General features: G+C 43.0%; 1 protein-coding gene across 4 annotated transcripts in view; it reads right to left on the reverse strand.

Moving 5' to 3' along the window:
- The window catches only part of LOC124619382 (carotenoid isomerooxygenase), a 374,524-nt gene that overhangs the window by 237,451 nt on the left and 117,174 nt on the right, over positions 1 to 19,899 (reverse strand). Inside the window, exon 1 of one of the 4 annotated variants that reach the window (XM_047145724.1) lies at positions 15,388 to 15,530. The exons of 2 other annotated variants lie outside the window; for them this stretch is intronic. In XM_047145724.1, coding sequence (XP_047001680.1) covers positions 15,388 to 15,435 — 48 coding nt within the window. In that variant the 5' untranslated portion in view covers positions 15,436 to 15,530. Of the gene's footprint in view, positions 1 to 15,387; positions 15,531 to 19,899 lie in introns of those variants that run through there. One more of the 4 variants, XM_047145722.1, reaches the window with a different exon arrangement.

The following is a 19,899-nucleotide window of genomic DNA, read 5'->3' on the forward strand; positions in this document are numbered from 1 at the left end:
AAAGTCAGTAAAGTTGAGGATATAAAGCAGAAATAAAGAAATGTTTGATGTCTATAATGGATCAGTTTGATGCAGCGCAGAAAAGTCAGTGCAAGAGAGAAATTTAAATTGGACAGTAATCAGTCAGGAGTAAGCATCGGTGCAAAATAAGTCTACACAAAGTAACTACCGGCGTGTAACTCGCTATGAGGCTGTGATGGAGACAGATGGAATAAGCGTTTTAGAAATCCTCAAGCAGACTTAAGTTAACTGGAAAGACAATGGAGCAGTCTACGTATGAAACATCACAAAAACAAAAGGACAGAAAACGAGATGATAGAACAAATTAAAATTGGCTGAGGGGGTTAGACAAGGCTGTTGTATTTCACCTACTCTGTTTAATATCTATTTAGACAATTTAATGACAAACCGCTTCTAAGAAAAAGTCAGGTGACAGTAGGGAGGGGGATAATCAAATGTGCAAGATTCGCTGAGGACATGATAATACTTAGTGGAAATGAAAGACGTTTAACGTAAGTTAAAGTACAGAACACCTACTGACTCCCTCTGTCGTGTGGCGGCTCGCCATCTGCTGAAAATCTTTGTGTGTGATGCCATTGAGGCGACTTTTGCGCGTCAGTGATGATGATGACAGCACAACGCCCAGTATGTCCGAGCAAATAAAATCTCCGATCTGGCTAGGACTCGAACCCTGGCCCCTTCGATTGGCATTCAAACACGCTGCCACCACAGTTACCGAGGCGTACTACACAAAGCGTGAGGACGGTGGAATGAAGATACAAGCGGAAATGACCAAGACAACCAAGAAACAAAATAGTGAAAATTTGTGATATATTATCGAAACAAGTAATTAACTTCAGGTACCTAGAAAAGAAATGACCGGAAACGTGAAATGTAATCGATAATTAAAAACAACAGTTTTTCGGGTTCGAGACAGGTGCAGCACAAATGTTCACAGTCGCCGTTATATTTAATGCAGTGCCTATATGCAGCTGAGATCCGAAAATTTCTCTTTCGTTCTACGAGGGTAATTTGTAAACTAATAACCGATTTGTAACGGAAACTTTATCTTTAAACATAAATTGTATCACAAACTACAATACGCATATTTTTTTTCATTTTTGAACGTAGTAACCATGAACATTTGTCAAGTCGTGGCACCAGCTTTCGGATCGCAGTATCAAAGAACTCTGTCGCCTGACCGTTAAACCAGTTAGTAACAGTTTCTTTCAACGTGTCATCATTTTCCAAGCGCTTTCCACCATAAATGCATTCAGTTTTGGAAACGGATGAATGTGTCATGGTGCTTAAATCAGGGCTGTATGGTGGGTGATCGATGATCCAGTAATTGCCAATGAGACTTGTCCAGTTGCATCTTCGTTGTTGCCGTAACGCGAGGCCGGGCTAGAGAGCTGTCCCCGCCGGCGATTTGGAAGAGCGCCTAAGGTTTAATAATATCTCACAGTACTTCTCAGCATTAACTGTCATTCCTCTAGGCAAAAGGTCTAACAGAAGAGTATCTTTCTGGTCCCAAAACCCCGTGGCCATGATTTTCTGTGATGCACGTTTTTATTTGAATTTTCGTGGTTTCGTCGGGGAGATTGAATCATACCACCCACTGGATTGATGTTTATTCTTTGGAGAGTATTGCGCAATCCATGTTTCGTCATTTGTCACAATGTGATTCGAGAACTCGTCACCATACTTGTGATAACGACAAATTCACATTTTTTTGTGATTTTTTAAATATATTCGCAAATGTATTGGGATACTGGCATAGTATGTATATCTCTCTTTGAAATTGACAATATTTTTCATTTTGGTTTGCTCTTCGAGGTTTTATTTTATAAGAAACTAAACTGATATATTGCATTCCTGAAATTTTTCCAACTTTCAAGATCGGCTTATTCATTGTGCGTTTAAAGCAAGACGAGAACTTTCCTTTATCTTGCTGTTCTGTGAACACATTGCAAATTTGGTGTCGAATTGAATTTGCTTCGGTATGTCAGAAAATTTGTACTTATCTGGGCTGCAGGAGTAGGACTGGCTATTGTACATAATACTAAAATGTAGATTTTCACGGCCGGAAATATGATGCCCATTATAATTATCCGGGCTGTTATGCCGTGGTCGGTTGATGAATTCTCTGTCAATTCCCAACGTTTCGTCTCAGACTGCGGGAGACATCTTCAAGGGGGTCCGTAGCTCGATGGAAGGTGCAACACACCCACTGGCTAACTACTGACTGCCGCTAAATTCCGTGTCCGCGCGTTCCCGCGCCACGCCTGTTGACTCAGGGATCGAGACGTGGCTGCACGATCCGTTACAGCCATGCGAATAAGATGCCTGTCATCTCGACTGCTAGTAATACGAGGCCGTTGGGATCCAGCACGGCGTTCCGTATTAACATCCTGAGCCCACCGATTCGATATTCTGCTAACACTCATTGGATCTCGACCAATGCGAGCAGCAATGTCGCGATACGATAAACCGCAATCGGATAGGCTACAATCCGACCTTTATCAAAGTCGGAAACGTGATGGTAGGCATTTCTCCTCCTTACACGAGGCATCACAAGAACGTTTCACCAGGCAACCCCGGTCAACTGCTGTTTGTGTATGAGAAATCGGTTGGAAACTTTGCTCATGTCAGCACTTTGTAGGTGTCGCCACCGGCGCCAACCTTGTGTGAATGCTCTGAAAAGCTAATCATTTCCGTATCACAGCATCTTCTTCCTGTCGGTTAAATTTTGCTTCTGTAGCACGTCATCTTAGTGGTGTAGCAATTTTAATGGTCAGTAGAGTAAAATATCCTCCCCTGTACGGGAATTACGTAATGCGTGGAGCAGTACAGGTGTTGTGATGTTTGGATCTGGCCCGGAGTCGCGCACAAACAGTCAACTCGGTTAACGCGAGCGCTCACGTAAAGCGGGAAATCCGGATTCGTATACCGGTCCGGCACAGATTTTCCTTGTCGTCATTCCCTTATACACCTGATGGTTATTCGTATTCCTAACTGCATGCATGTCCGAAGCAACACTGCATCGTTCTTACCAACACAGTCAATATCGTATCATATAGTTTTGTAGACACAGGCGTCACTACCATTAAGTTCTCAACCAAATACCCACCAATCATATCAGAATCCAGCGTTGGCAAACGGAATATATGAGACAGAAACTTGCCGGTTTCATTTCTGGAATAATAGTCATGTCCAAGTCCGAATGTTTGTATCTATCGCTGCCAGCTGTGTGTTGTTGCATAAAATTTACATCCTTGGATTGTTACATTAGTCCAAATTTCACTTCGTGATTTGTTAATGCTTTTTTCTAAGTCTGAAAACATAGTTGACCTAGGTTATCGCATTTATCAACAACTGTTTAATACATGTCTGCTAAGATGAAGTTTTCTTATCGTTCAAAAAATAGAGAAACCATTGGAACGTATTGTCCACTAACAATACATTGGATTGTAATCTGCAGACGAAATACCGTTGTGCAATACTTGAATGTCCCATCAAGATATATTGTGTCATAGTGACAAACTATTTTCAGGTTTCGAGGTTCGTACAATGTTAAAGTAATTTTGTCAGCATCATTATGTAACAACAAATCCACATACTCTGTAGTTTTCACGCGTAATCCATTCAGAACAACAAGAACCTCTGGAATAGTAGTAGATTATTTGGGCAGAATTTTCCGTCTAGCTTTGTAAACGGATTTACGTAAGCTGTCTATCATGTTTAATGGTTCTGTGTGTTCTCTTTTCAGTTGACTGTGTGTTAGTTTTGATGGTCTCTCACGTTTATCTTCTGTAGCATTCCTCTTCAGATCACGAAATATTTTGTATCCCTAAATTTTTTCACCACCTATATCTGCGTGGTTGTGGACGTCTTGGCTCTTAATGTTACATTTTCCTTCAGATACTATTCGCTTTAATGGCTATTGTGTCGGACAACTCGTTATGTATGAAATTATCTCCCGTAAACAGTCACTCCGAAGAGGCTCTGAGAGCTCGGGGTTACTATAGATTCGTTCGAGTAACGGCTGCAACCATTGGAATAACGCGGATGCGTTCAACGGAAACATTCTCCCATTTCCAGTAGTTTGCGACTGCATCTGCCTTTTATAATGTGGGATATTCTATCATCGCACCAAAGTTGATATTGCTGTATCGTCCGAACAAGGCACATCCAGTTCAAAAGCAAAGATGCGAGCCATAGACACTCGCTGCATGCGCGAGTTCCACCAGCGCCACGGGCGGCGCTGAGGATGAAGATATCGACTTCGCTTTGGTCAATTGTTGGCCCAGTAAAAACCGCCAATGACCAGACCACAACGGACAGAAGCATACTCGCAAGATAGAAGAGCAGCTCTCGCTCACTTGTTTATAGATCACCATCCAGGTGTGACTTACACAGGGAACATCATTTAGTGAACTCTCAGAAGTGAACAGACAGTTGTAAATTGCACTTCCTATGTACTGTGAAGTTTACCTACGATTATTTGCACTTAGCAACTGAGCGCCTTTTTGTGTTGCTTTACATGCAATGTTGCAGACTTCATTATTCGACAAGTCACAAAGATAAGAAAACCTTTTGAACTCAATTGTGTAACTTCGTTACTAATTTGTTGGAGTGTTGTAGAACCTTCGTGCTCGTATCCTGTTACCTGATGCTGGGGCATAGATGTGTAATAGTGGCAGGGAGAAATTGTCTTAGCGGTGTACTGCACCAGAAGCCGTTTCACAAACTCACAAACTCGACCTACCGTAACAACAGTGGCAACTCGACCTCCACAGCAGTAGCGACGAGGCCTTTACACAACTGGCGACGACTGTTTACAAAATATATCGTCCTTCAAGAGGTTCTAATCTTTTTTTCTGGCAGTGTAAATGCTTCGTACGCAGCTAGGGAATGTATGGTGGAAAACTGGAAGGACTGGAAAATCTAACTTGGAGTGATGAACCATCCTAATGGACGTACGACATTGGTGTCATCGTTATATATCTGAAGCGTTTGAGAAGGCTTGTACAAAGGTGAAATATTATGAATGCAATCGGAAGAGGTGTCGCAGTAATTACATCTAAAAATACTGCAATTTTGATGGCTCTTCGAATAGCCGTAGGTGAAAGACAACAGACATGAAACATATAACATATAGAAACCAAAACGTATCTCAGTACTCACACAAATCGCGAAGCTCCGTTAAGCCAGGTGTTCCCAGGAGCATGAATTTTACGGCGCGGGAACAGGACAGGGCCTTTTGCGTCGGAAAGGACGCAAGACTTAAATACGTTCCGCATTTGAAATCCACACGTGCTACCAGCTGCAGAAGTATGAAACCGGAATTTGACTGCAATAATTACACGTATGTTGTTTGAAACTGATAAACAATATTCAAAATAATCTCCGTTGCTATTTATACATTTGTCCCACCTCTTCGGCAGTCTATGAATGCCACGCAAAAAAAAAAAAAAAAAAAAAAAAAAAAAAAAAAAAAAAAAAAAAAAATAAAAATCATTCAACAAAATGGGAAGGATATTCTTAATGAAGCAATCACCAGCAACAGCAGCAAGCAGCGACACCGAAACGCGAGTTGTATGCGTGGTTGCACCACCTTGTTGAAAATAACCGTTCAGTATTTCACTTAACACAAGTTCTCCTATGAATGGGTACAGAATATCACTGAGGTATCGTTTTGCGTTTATTGTTTCGTTGAAAAATATGGGGCCCACAATCCGACGTCTAGAAATTGCAATCCAAACTCCTATTTTCACAGAATGAAGTTGTTCCTCATGAATACACAATGAATTTGCAGTACTCCACATACGAGAATTTTGCGAGTTCATGTACCTGGATAAATGAAACCACGCCTCGTCAGTGAATAATTTCACAGGGACTGGCCTGCTCGATCGCCTGACCTAACACCACCTGACTTTTTTTCTGGGGTGCAGCGAAAGCAACTGTCTATGAAAACCGTCCAAAATCCATCGATAAATTGAAAACTGCAATATCCACTTCCACTGCTTCTGTTACGGAAGAAATGTTACAGTTTGTGTTTGGAAATGTGATTAGGCGAATTGAATTGTGTATTCAATAACAGAGGGGACACTTTCAAAATTTAATGTGAAAATTTGTAAGTAAAAATGAATATTCAGTGAATTAATAACTTGTATTTCACAGAGTTTCATTTCGGTATATTCACTACGGCATACGCCACGCGCGGCTAACAATCATACGGCACTGCGGAGAGACTTTTTGAACACGCCGTATAATGGTTGATTAAGAAGCGGATTATTTGCTCCAGAACTCTGCGAAACGCAGAAAAACAACCAGCAATATGTTTTTCACATTGTTTCACTTAACAGTTCATCTCCCTCGGCATTGGAGCGCACTTGTAGCTTTCTAGCGTACTTTGTAACCGCCTTATCTGACTTTGCAGCAATTGAGTTACTAGCATGCTGCGTACAACGCATTAGACTGTAGTGGTGGGGAGCTCGTGAATGAGTCGTTCAAATGAACGCTTCACTCCAGTGAAGTGTGAACTAACCACTCAATTTCAATGAACTGGTACTTCAAACTCTCCACAGATAGCACACTCCACACTTTTTTTCTAGTTCGTTCACTCACTCTCTTCCCCTCTCCCACTACATTGGCGCTACGTCACTCATTCTCCCTTCACTTCAGTCCTCCCTCTACTGCCTGTCGACGAATCGCGCGGTGAAATACACTTACAACAACTGTTGCACTTTGCTTTCCCATCACCTAAATCGGCGAAGAAACCCCAAATTTCACTACTTCTACGCGATCGCGAGTTGCTAGCCATTGCATAAGCGTGAACAGACACAAAAATTGCTTTCCGAATAAAATAAAGAGGGACTTTACCTGGAATCGTACCAATAACTACAGATGACAGTTTACGTTTTGAATTTAGAGGGTTATTATTCTCAACAAAAATAAAATCTACAGGAAAACTTCTGAATAATTACTTAACGTAGGTATATAAACTTTGTGACAGTGGTAAACATACTCATTCTATTTTGGATTAAATTTTAAAAGGAACATAAAATTGGACTTAATTTCGTTAGTAGCCCTAGTTTTCAGTCCATAAACACAACAAATAAGGTTTCACTTGGCAGATGAAGACTCTTTTTGGCGCTTCATGAAAAAATGTCGAGCAAGGTTAAACGTAATACCTTCTTTATATGTGACAGGCTTCTCTGTTTATCTTTCCTTTGTCCCCTTCGACCATGCTGTATTTTAAGTTACCTCAGACGCTGTAAGACGCAAAGCGTTACGTGGACCTTACTTCATAGTTCGGCCATCTGTTGGTAAAATTATGAAGTATTACGAAGCTTTATTGTACGAGCGAGGCGAAGCGAGCGTAGCCGCGGCTGAGCGGCGAACTGGACAACTTCGCCAGGCTTCCGTACTTCATGAATGAACTACTTCATTTGAACGCTTCACGGCAAAGAGTGAAATGAATGAAGTACTTCACTGGAATGAACGAGTTCGACCCATCTCTATTAGACTGGCCCAGTATCAGCTAGCCTGGCACGCGTAACCTAAAGCAACGGCGCACTACGTACGGCGCTCTGTCGGGAAACACCTTCCCTGTGTTGTCACTGCCGAGGGGTCGACGCACTATGCCGGGAGTATCACGTACTTCTGGAGTCAGTGTAGACGGAAAACTGTTTACCATATTGGTACCCAATTTTATAGCTACGATCTTCAGACTGCGTTCTCATGATTTACGCTGTGCTAGTGTCATGCATTGCGTTACGCGCCGGTACTGGTAGAGCTGAAACACAAACATCAGTGTGCATTACCGTTGCAGTCAGTCAAAATGGGCCCGGACAAGGTGACAAGGGCTTTACTCGGAAGGGTGTTTACACAGTTCTGCTGCAACTGCAACGCATTAAAAGAACACGGAGAGATCCTCTTTCCACTCCGGTGTTGAGGACCGTGATTCGAAAGTTCGAATTAACTGGCGATCTGGGAATTGCTCTTGGAAAAGGCTGACGACCAATTGCGTCACTAATTGTTGAAATTACTGTTGCCGTGATTGAGAGTGCTGGACACGGTGTGTGATCTTAAGGCAGTGCACGAGAGGTGTCACGACATCTAAACATTCCGTAGTTCACCGTTCGCAAAGCACATCTACATCTACATCTACATTTATACTGCGCAAGCCACCCAACGGTGTGTGGCGGAGGGCACTTTACGTGCCACTGTCATTACCCCCCTTTCCTGTTCCAGTCGCGTATGGTTCGCCTGAAGAACGACTGTCTGAAAGCCTCCCTGCGCGCTCTACTCTCTCTAATTTTACATTCGTGATCTCCTCGGGAGGTATAAGTAGGGGGAAGCAATATATTCGATACCTCATCCAGAAACGCACCCTCTCGAAACCTGGCGAGCAACCTCCATCGCGATGCAGAGCGCCTCTCTTGCAGAGTCTGCCACTTGAGTTTGCTAAACATCTTCGTAACGCTATCACGCTTACCAGATAACCCCTTGACGAAACGCGCCGCTCTTCTTTGGATCTTCTCTATCTCCTCCGTCAACCCGATCTCGTACGGATCCCACACTGATGAGCAATACTCAAGTATAGGTCGAACGAGTGTTTTGTAAGCCACCTCTTTTGTTGATGGACTACATTTTCGAAGGACTCTCCCAATGAATCTCAACCTGGTACTCTCCTTACCAACAATTAATTTTATATGATCATTCCACTTCAAATCGTTCCGCACGCATACTCCCAGATATTTTACAGAAGTAACTGCTACCAGTGTTTGTTCCGCTATCATATAATCATACAATAAAGGATCCTTCTTTCTATGTATTCGCAATACATTACATTTGTGTATGTTAAGGGTCAGTTGCCACTCCCTGCACCAAGTGCCTATCCGCTGCAGATCTTCCTGCATTTCGCTACAATTTTCTAATGCAACTTCTCTGCATACTACAGCATCATCCGCGAAAAGCCGCATGGGACTTCCGACACTATCTACTAGGTCATTTATATATATTGTGAAAAGCAATGGTCCCATAACACTCCCCTGTGGCACGCCAGAGGTTACTTTAACGTCTGTAGACGTCTCTCCATTGATAACAACATGCTGTGATCTGTTTGCTAAATACTCTTCAATCCAGCCACACAGCTGGTCTGATATTCCGTAGGCTCTTACTTTGTTTATCAGGCGACAGTGCGGAACTGTATCGAACGCCTTCCGGAAGTCAAGTAAGATAGCATCTACCTGGGAGCCTGTATCTAATATTTTCTGGGTCTCATGAACAAATAAAGCAAGTTGGGTCTCACAGGATCGCTGTTTCCGGAATCCATGTTGATTCCTACATAGTAGATTCTGGGTTTCCAAAAACGACATGATACTCGAGCAAAAACATGTTCTAAAATTCTACAACAGATCGACGTCAGAGATATAGGTCTATAGTTTTGCGCATCTGCTCGACGACCCTTCTTGAACACTGGGACTACCTGTGCTCTTTTCCAATCATTTGGAAGTACTGCGAACAATTGTGAAATTGCACCTCCGTGTTTCACCGTTCGAAAAGTACTGCGAACAATTGTGAAATTGCACCCTTACGGATGGAACGCAGATGGTCGTCACCCTGGACACCGTTTGTAACCAGAAACGTAACGCAATTAAAAAATGTCACCCTCACATGTGGAAATGAAAATGTGTTTCTCTCAACGATTCATTCGTTATTTCTCTTCCGATCACTAATTTTTTGTGTGGGTCCTCTCAAGCAGCGAAAGTTTAATTATAACCTGAAGGACAATCAAACAAAAATAAGAGATGGTAAAATAGTCTATACTACTGAGTGAAAGTGAAAATCTGCAATAGCTGTTTATTGTGTTTTCACACTAAGATGACCGGTTTCATACCCTGGATCTGTATCTTCGAGTCACATAAAACTAATACTTCATATGTCACGATTTCCAAGGTGCATTTGCGCATAGAAACATGTCACTCTCGGTAAAACCTTGGGTGCAGCCTGCAGTTCTGTTTGACGCCTGCCAATCTATTTCAGGGCCGGCCGGTGTGGCCGAGCTGTTCTAGGCGCTTCAGTCTGGAACCACGCGACCGCTACGGTCGCAGGTTCGAATCCTGCCTCGGGCATGGATGTGTGTGATGTCCTTAGGTTAGCTAGGTTTAAGTAGTTCTAAGTTCTAGGGGACTGATGACCTCAGATGTTGAGTCCCATAGTGCTCAGATGTTGAGTCCCATAGTGCTCAGAGCCAGCCAATATATTTCAGTATGTAGACGACTCCCAAGGATTGTGTGTCTTTTAGTTCTTTGTTTCCCCGCGTATTTTGACAATTGTTTCACTCTATCATACGTGAAATGTCATGTGTTGTCCGGTATCATCTTTTGACTGTATTTTGGGAAATGTATTACTGACCATGCATGGTTCGGATCGGATGCCTATCTGCCGTTTCATGCTTGGGTAGCTCAGTCTGTAGAGCACTTGCCGGCGAAAGGCAAACGTCCGGAGTTCGAGTCGCGGTCCGGCATACAGTTTTAATGTGTCAGGAATTTTTATATCAGCACATACTGCGCTGTTAAGTGAAAATGCAGTTCTGCAAGCTACGAAGAGTCACTAACAATTGGCACAGGTCGCTTGTTGTGTACCAAATGATTAGACCAGCGGGAGACCAGGACGAAGATATCTTGTTGTGGGGTCAGAAATCAGATTTTAGATTTAGTTCTGTTTTGTGTCGACGTGCCTTGACCAGTGTTACAATGGCCACTCACTGCGAAGTAATTCCGGGAGCAGTTCAAATATGCCCATCTACGACTGCCATGAAATCGCTTAATTGTACTCAAAATGCTTTACGCTTACAAATTTCATTAGATGCGCAAATAGATAAAAAATTCAGTGAGTGATAAATCTGTTAAATGTGGTGTACGTTCGACAATTCGCACATCAAATCCTTCAGTTTTCCGGCTGGCAAATCAGTTGTATTGGCAAGCAACTAAAGACGCTGTTCTTTTGTCTTTTGGCGCGACGTGTCTCACGTACTGTTCCATTCATTTCGTCCAGAAAACTTGTATTGTATTCTCTAGTTATTCACTTACCCTTTGACAGGTAACCAAGAAAAAGAATTCGTTTTACAGTCTTAGAAAAAAATTGAGAACAGCGTTTCCTGCTGGACTACTACTTGCTTTGCTTTGATTGTTGTTTCTTTCCAGGTTGAAGTTGTAGACTCCCTGTTGAAAATCGGCGGAAATACACTGCCGGAAAAAATAGTATATCCTTTTAGAGGTTTTCCAATTCACTGAAGATTTATTGTAGCAACGGCCCATGTGGATTACATGAAATGATTTGAAATGCCACGCCAACAAAACTGTTTTGTAGATAAAGTAGACGCCTGATTTCTGTCGTCGTGTGACGTGAAACTACATATCGAAAACAAAATGTCAGTGAGATAAACGGCATCGTCACACACTAGCTCCTAGTTATTATTATAAAGACTGAATTCTTACAGTTGGCTTATTTAGTGTAAAGCAAGCTAAGTAATGCAATAAAGGAACAATGAAAGTATGCTCTGTTAATGCCTAGGGTTTTTATTAATTGTGCTGTATTTGGTATACGAAAAATTATGACGTTCATAATAGCCACGACTGTAATACCACCTAGAGGCTTCCTTCACTTCACACTACCACTATGTAAAATTAGTTTGCACCTGCTTGCCATCACTGAATGTTGACTTGATACTTCGTATCCACATTGGACAGATCCGTCTGGGCTAAGAAATTCTGCTACTTGGGTAGCAAAATAACCTATGATGGACGGAGCAAGGAGGACATCAAAAGCAGGCTAGCGCAGACAAAAAGGGCATTTCTCGCCAAGAGAAGTCTACTAGTATCAAATGCCGGCCTTAATTTGAGAAAGAAATTTCTGAGAATGTACGTCTGGAGCACAGCGTTGTATGGTAGTGAAACATGGACAGTGGGAAAACCGGGACAGAAGAAAATCGAAGCATTTGAGCTGTGGTGCTACAGGCGCATGTTGAAAATTAGGTGGACTGACAAAGTAAGTAATGAGGAGGTTCTGCGCAGAATCGGGGAGGAAAGGAATATGTGGAAAACACTGACAAGGAGAAGGGACAGGATGATAGGACATCTGTTAAGACATCAGAGTATGACTTCCATGGTACTAGAGGGAACTGTAGAGGGCAGAAACTGTAGAGGAAGACAGAAAATGGAATACGTGCAGCAAATAACTGAGGACGTAGGTTGCAAGCGCTACACTTGAGATGAAGAGGTTGTTACAGGAGAGAAATTCGTGGCGGGCCGCATCAAACAAGTCAGAAGACTGATGACCCAAAAAAGAAAAACCCTCTTAGTATGACTGGGGTCAATTTGGCCCTATAAGCAGTTTGGAAATATGAATCCCTTGTTTTCAAAAACATTTTTAAAATATATGAGTTTCTCCCTCTGAGTCAATTGTATCCAATAATGTTTTGTTCATTTTTATATTTGCGACACATTAAAGTTTATTCATGGTTTTTGTGCTGAGTACCATTGAGATTAATAAATCGTCCGCGTACTTCTTGAATGTAACATTTACGAAAATAAAATGATAAATGTTATGTTGAACAGCTCTTTATTTTTGTACCTGTTATTATGGTTTCTTCTCTCAGCTGTTGTTGTATCCTTCCTAGAACAAGTGGGGTCAATACGGCGCCATAATACATTGGAAGATAGTATATCCCTTGTTTTGAAAGTTATTTTTTCAAAATATGTGAATTTCTCTGTCTGAGTCAATTGTACCCAATGATATTTTCTTCAGTTTTATATTCACAGCACATTAAAATTTATTCATGGTTTTTCGCACTGAGTACCACTAAGGTCTACATGACCTCAATCTAAATTTATTTTTATTTGTTGAATGTAATATTTATGAAAATAGTATCATTACTGTAACACTGAACCACTGTAACGTTAGTTCATTAAAATACTGCCAATATATCCGCTGTTAATTACTTGGAGTCTATATGACTTCAACAGTACTCAGTGAGACAAAAAAAAAAAAAGACCTTGAGGTAGGAGGGTTAAATAACCAAACATTTTGCAGTGAATTCGGAGAAGTGTTCACTGCAGTAGTGTTACACGCCAGGTTTCACTCGTTAACAAAACGGTTAAAAAGGTTACAGAATGAATATCTTTTCGTATTTGAGACGAGAGCGGTGCGGCACGTGGGGGTTGGATCAGAACGGCTTTTACATAGCCTGTAGTTACCTGCCTCTTGACTTGAAGGTGGAGATTGTGGACTGCCGGTTCGTTTTTCGATCGCGTACATCACGAAGCCAATTTACACCCTAGCCAACTGTAAACGTCACGGTCGTTGTTAGAGGCTCTTATTGGACTATGAGAAACCTTTCCAACATCGCGCCTATCACGGGATCCAGTGTCGTGAAAGCTGACTACACGATGGGGACATTACGTGTTCGCTGAGACAGAAAAGCGACAAAAATGAGTCCGAGCTATCCTGATGACTAGTATTGGAAGACGCATCTAGCAGAACGGGGGATTAGGACCACTGTACTTCGCAGTACTAGTCCAGTGTCTTGATGGCTGCATCCAGCGCACCTTTTGAAAACATTAATAAAGGTAGATCTAAGAACTACTGACACCCTTAGGAGAGCTAGACATGACAAAACTGTTCCACGTGGTGAGCAAGAAGTATGAGACAGGCGAAATAACCTCAGACTTCAAGAAGAATGTAATAGTTCCAATTCCAAAGGAAGCATGTACTGGCAGGTGAGAGAATTACCAAGCCATCAGTTTAATAAGTCACAATTTGCAAAATACTACCACTAATACTATACAGACGAATGGGAGAGCTAGTAGAAGTCGACCTCTGGGAAGATCAGTTTGGATTCTGTAGGAACACGCGAGGCAACACTGACCATACGACTTGTCTTAGCAGAGAGGTTAAGGAAAGGCAAATGTACTCTTATAGCATTTGTATACTTGGGGAAAGTTTTTGACAATGTTGACTGGAATACTCTCTTGAAATTCTGAAGGTGGCAGGGGTAAAGCGTAGGGAGCGAAGAAGTATTTATAATTTGTATAGGAACCAGATGGCAGATATTAGAGTCAAGGGATACGACAGGGAAGCAGTGGTTGAGGAGGGAGTGAGATAGGATTGTAGGCTATCCCCGATGTTAACAATCTGTACATTGAGAAAGCAGTGAAGGAAACAAAAGAAAAATTCGGAGTAGGTATTAAAATCCATGGAGAAGAAATAAAAATTTGAGGTTTGCCGTTGACATTGTAATTCTGTCAGACAGCAAAGGACTTGGAAGAGCAGCTGAATGGAATGGATAGTGTCTTGAAAGAAGGATATAAGATGAATATCAACGAAAGAAAAACGAGGGTAATGGAAGGTAGTCGAATTACATCAGGTGATGCTGAGGGAATTACATTAGGAAATGAGACACTTAAAGTAGTAGGTGAGTTTCGCTACTTGGGCAGCAAAATGTAATGGATAATGGTAGAAGTAGAGAGGATGTAAAATTTAGACTGGCGATGGCAAGGAAAGCGTTTCTGTAGGAGAAATTTGTTAACATCGAGTATAGATTTAAGTGTCCGACAGTCTTTTCTGAAAGTAGTAGTTTGGGCTCAAATGGTTGAAATGGCTCTGAGCACTGTGGGACTTAACTTCTGTGGTCATCAGTCCCCTAGAACTTAGAACTACTTAAACCTAACTAACCTAAGGACATCACACACATCCAAGCCCGAGGCAGGATTCGAACCTGCGACCGTAGCTGTCGCGCGTTTCCAGACTGAAGCGCCTAGAACCGCTCGACCACGCCGGCCGGCAGTGGTTTGGGGCCTAGCCATTTATGGAAGTGAAATGTGGTGCTACAGAAGAAAGCTGAAGATTAGATGGGTAGATCATGTAACTATTGAGGAGATACAGAACAGAATTGGGGAGAAGAGGAATTTGTAGCCCAACTTGACTAGAAGAAGGGATTGGCTGGTAGGACACGTTCTGAGGCATCATCAAGGGATCACCAATTTAGTACTGGAGGGAAGCGTGGAGGTTAAAAATCATAGAGGAAGACAAAGAGGTGGATACACTAAGATGTTTTAGAAGGGTGTAGGTTGCGCTAGTTATTTGGAGATGAAGAGGCTTTCATAGGATAGAGTAGCACGGAGGGCTGCATCAAACCAGTCTGTGGACTGAAAACGACCACGGCAACAATAAATTGTATGTTAAAGAAAATATCACTCTTCGGTACCATTAAGACTTGTATCAGATAATTCTATTGAAATATCCAGCCCCGTGGCTGTCGCATCACAGCCCCGGCGTTGTAGCATTCTGCTGGTAGCGGTAACAGGTGGTACTCACGTTAGCAGGTGGGCGCGCCCACCCCAAAGCTAGCAGCCAGTCCCCCATGGCGGTCACAAGCTGACAACTGCGCGGTGCTGGCCTGTCGGAGGCGAAGACCACACTGAGAGGCGCTGTGCCGCGCGTAGAAAGAACAGCGAATAGGTCGTGCGAAACCGGGGGGCCTTGAGACTGCCGCGGCCGCTCCCGTAGTCTGCTCGTGGTCCGACCGCAGGCGGTAGATAGAGACAGACGCTAGCGCCGTCTCCTGAGCGCGCTGGCTCGAGAGCTCTGTACCGGGTAACACAGTCCCGCTAGTCCTACAGCAGAGTGCTCGCTGCAAGTATTTGGAACCGCTGTGGGAACTTGCTTTTCAGCACTCCTCCTCTAGCTCTCTAACGGAGCAGGTGTTACGCGGGAAACGGTGGGAGTGGAAACTGGCTGGGGTTCGGTGAGAGTAAATCCATAACAGTGTTTAAGTATACACTACTGACCATTAAAATTGCTACACTACGAAGATGACGTGTTACAGACGCGAAATTTAACCGACAGGAAGAAGATGCTGTGATATGCAAATGATAAGCTTCTCACAGCATTCACACAAGGTTGGCGCCGGCGGAGACACCTACAACGTGCTGGCATGAGGAAAGTTTCCAACCGATCTCTCATACACAAACAGCAGTTGACCGGCGTTGCCTGGTGAAACGTTGTTGTGATGCCTCGTGTAAGGAGGAGAAATGCGTACCACCACGTTTCCGACTTTGATAAAGGTCGGATTGTAGCCTATCGCGATTTCGGTTTATCGTATCGCGACATTGCTGCTCGCGTTGCTCGAAATCCAAAGACTGTTAGCAAAATATGGAATCGGTGGGTTCAGGAGGGTAATGCGTAACGCTGTGCTGGATCCCGACGGCCTCGTATCACTAGCAGTCGAGATGACAGGCATCTTATCCGCATGGCTGTAACGGATCGTGCAGCCACGTCTCGATCCCTGAGTCAACAGATGGGGACTTTTGCAAGACAACAACCATTTTCACGAACAGTTCGACGACGTTTGCTGCAGCATGGACTATCAGCTCGGAGACCGTGGGTGCGGTTAACCTTGACGCTCCATCACAGACAGGAGCGCCTGCGATGGTGTACTCAACGACGAACCCGGGTGCACGAATGGCAAAACGTCATTTCTTCGGATGAATATAGGTTCTGTTTACAGCATCTTGTTGGTCGCATCGGTGTTTGGAGACAGCCCGGTGAACGCACATTGGAAGCGTTTATTCGTCATCGCCATACTGGCGTATCACCCGGCATGATGGTATGGGGTGCCATTGGTTACACGTCTCTGTCACCTCTTGTTCGCACTGATGGCACTTTGAACAGTGGACGTTACATTTCAGATGTGTTACGACACGTGGCTCAACCCTTCATTCGAACCCTGCGAAACCCTACATTTCAGCAGGATAATGCACTACCGCATGTTGTACCTCCTTTATGGGCCTTTCTGGATACAGAAAATGTTCGACTGCTGCCCTGTCCAGCACATTCTCCATATCTCTCACCAATTGAAAAGGTCTGGTCAATGGTGGCCGAGCAACTGGCTCGTCACATTGCGCCAGCCACTACTCTTGATGCATTGTGGTATCGTGTTGAAGCTGCATGGTCAGCTATACCTGTACACGCCATCCAAGCTCTGTTTCACTCAATGCCCAGCCTTATCAAGGCCTTTATTACGGCCAGGGGTGGTTGTTCTGGGTACTGATTTCTCAGGATCTACGCACCCAAATTGCGTGAAAATGTAATCACATGTCAGTTCTAGTATAATATATTTGTCCAATGAATACCCGTTTATCATCTTCATTTCTTCTTTGTGTAGCAATTTTAATGGCCCGTAGTGTATTTATTAACCAGTTTCAGTAACGCCTAGTGCATTCACGAGATGACACAAGTAAGGCATTCAGCGCTCATCTACATCTACATCTACATCGATATCGATATTCTGCCTGGCAGAGGGTTCATTGAACCACCTTTACAATAATTTTCTTTTGTTACACTGTCGAACTGCAGACGGAGAAAACTAAGAACTATATTTTTACGTCCGAGCAATGATTTCCCTTATTTTATTATGACGATTGCTACTTGCCAGTAATACCGGGATGAGAGACCTGTGGGACCAGAGCTGTTAATTTATTGAAAATCCTGAAGAACATCAGTATAACTGCGATACTGGGTCCGTTCGGTTGTTTCAGGGAGGCGACCAAACAGCTAGGTCATCCGTCTCATCGGATTAGGGAAGGAAGTCGACCTTGCCCTTTCAAAGGAACCATCCCGACGTTTGCCTTGAGCGATTTTGGGGAACTCAAAGAAAACCTAAATCAGGATGGCTGGGCGCGGGATTGAACCGTCGTCCTCCGCGAGTCCAGTGTGCTAGCCACTGCGCCACCTCCCTCGGTAACTGTGATACTGCTGGCACAGAACTCGGCAGGAAACTGTGGTTCAAATTGAACAGAGCTCGCACTGGGCATGGACGATGCGCAGACTCTCTTTACAAATGGGCTGCTAAAGCGTCTCCAGTTTTTGACTGTGCGGCTCCGAACCAGACAATCGCACACATTGGAGATGAATATCGCTTGCGTTCCTACCTGGGGACTTGGAGCGGCCTCATCAAAGCTGGATATACGGCTCTTATATGGATCTGGATCCAAGATATTGTCATTTAATTAATTTTATACGTAGTTTTCTATTTTCATGTTCCTTTTATATATAGTATTACTAACGTTATATGCTTGCAATTTTAAGCTGCATGTGAGCCATACGAATAAATAAATAAATAACAAAAATAAAAATAAAATAAATAATTATGGTGATCGTTTCTTCCTATGTTGGTCGGCGCCAATAAAATATTCCGCATTGCGAGTAGAAGTTGTGATTGAAACATCTTAAGAAGATTCCACCGCAACGAAGAACGTCTGTTTTAATGGTGTCCATCCCACGTCCCGTATCATGTCTGTAACACTCTCTCCCCTATTTCGCGATACTACGAAACGTGCTGGTTTTCTTTGAACTTTCTAGATGTACTCCGTTAATCCTGTCTGGTAAGGATCCCACACCGTGCAGCAGTACTCCAGAAGAGGACGGACAAACGTAGTGTATGCAGTCTCTTTTGTAGATCTGTTGCATTTTCTAAGTGTCCTCCCAATGAAACGCAGTCTTTGGTTTGCCTTCCCCACAACATTTTCTTCGTGTTCTTTCCAATTCAAATTGTTCTTAATTGTAATTCCTATATATTTAGTTAAATTTATGGGCTTTACATTTGACTGCTTTATCGTGTAACCGAAGTTTAACGGATTCCTTTTAATACTCATGTGGATGACCTCACACTTTTCATTATTTAGGGTCAGTTGCCAATTTTCGCACCATTCAGACATCCTTTCTAAATCGTTTTACAATTTGTTTTGATCTTCTGATGATTTTACTAGACGACAAACGAGAGCATCATCTGCAAACAATCAAAGACGACTGCTCAGATTGTCTCCTAAATCGTTTATATACATAAGGAACGGCAGTGGGCCTATAATACTACTTTGGCGAATGCCGGAAATCACTTCTGTTTTACTCGATGACTTTCCGTCAATTACTACGAATTATGACCTCTCTGACGGGAAATCACGAATCCAGTCACATAACTGAGACGATATTCCATAAGCACGCAAGTTCACTACAAGCCGCTTGTGTGGTACAGTGTCAAAAGCCTTTTGGAAATCTAGAAATGCGGAATCAATTTGAAATCCCTTATCAACAGCCCTCAACACTTAGTGCGTGTAAAGAGCTAGTTATGTTTCACAAAAACTATGTTTTCTAAATCTGTGCTGACTTTGTGCCAGTAGACCGTTCACTTCGAGGAAATTCATAATGTTCGAACACAACATATGTTCCAAAATTCTGCTGCATATCGACGTTAATGATATGGCCCTTCAATGTAGTGGATTACTCCTAGTACCTTTCTCGAATACTGAATGTACCAAAAGACAAGACTTAGTGTCTAGTACAGAGAACACACGATAAAATAATGTGCCCCCTGAATTCCACCAACTTTACAATACAGTCAAGCATTTACGAGCTAACTACGTTTCCAAGAAACTCAGACACCACAATTCAGTAGTAAGGCCCTCCACGTTACACACCTCTGAATGTCTCTTAATCAATAGGAAGAATCCAATCAGGAAACTAGAGCTCAAGGAATGTCCTGAGGAGGATACCAGAGCCAATAAGAGAAGAGGATGGCGCCTACAGGATCGTACACAAAAGTGAACTGACCGTTTCTGAGAAGCCATAATCATCGAGGAAAAGGCGAGTGGCCCTCTATGGACTTTTGACCCGCATGAACCCCTACAGAATCACGAACAGCACATAACACCATGTTACAAAACCTTCAAAGAACAGCGTGTACTGTGACGAGCACTTGGGTGGTCGCGCAATACCAGACGCAAAGAGTGAATAGAGAAGCGACTAATGAAAATGAACTCAGGTGACATATTC

Source organism: Schistocerca americana, chromosome 6 (assembly GCF_021461395.2).
Source record: "Schistocerca americana isolate TAMUIC-IGC-003095 chromosome 6, iqSchAmer2.1, whole genome shotgun sequence".
Taxonomy (NCBI): Eukaryota; Metazoa; Arthropoda; class Insecta; order Orthoptera; family Acrididae; genus Schistocerca; species Schistocerca americana.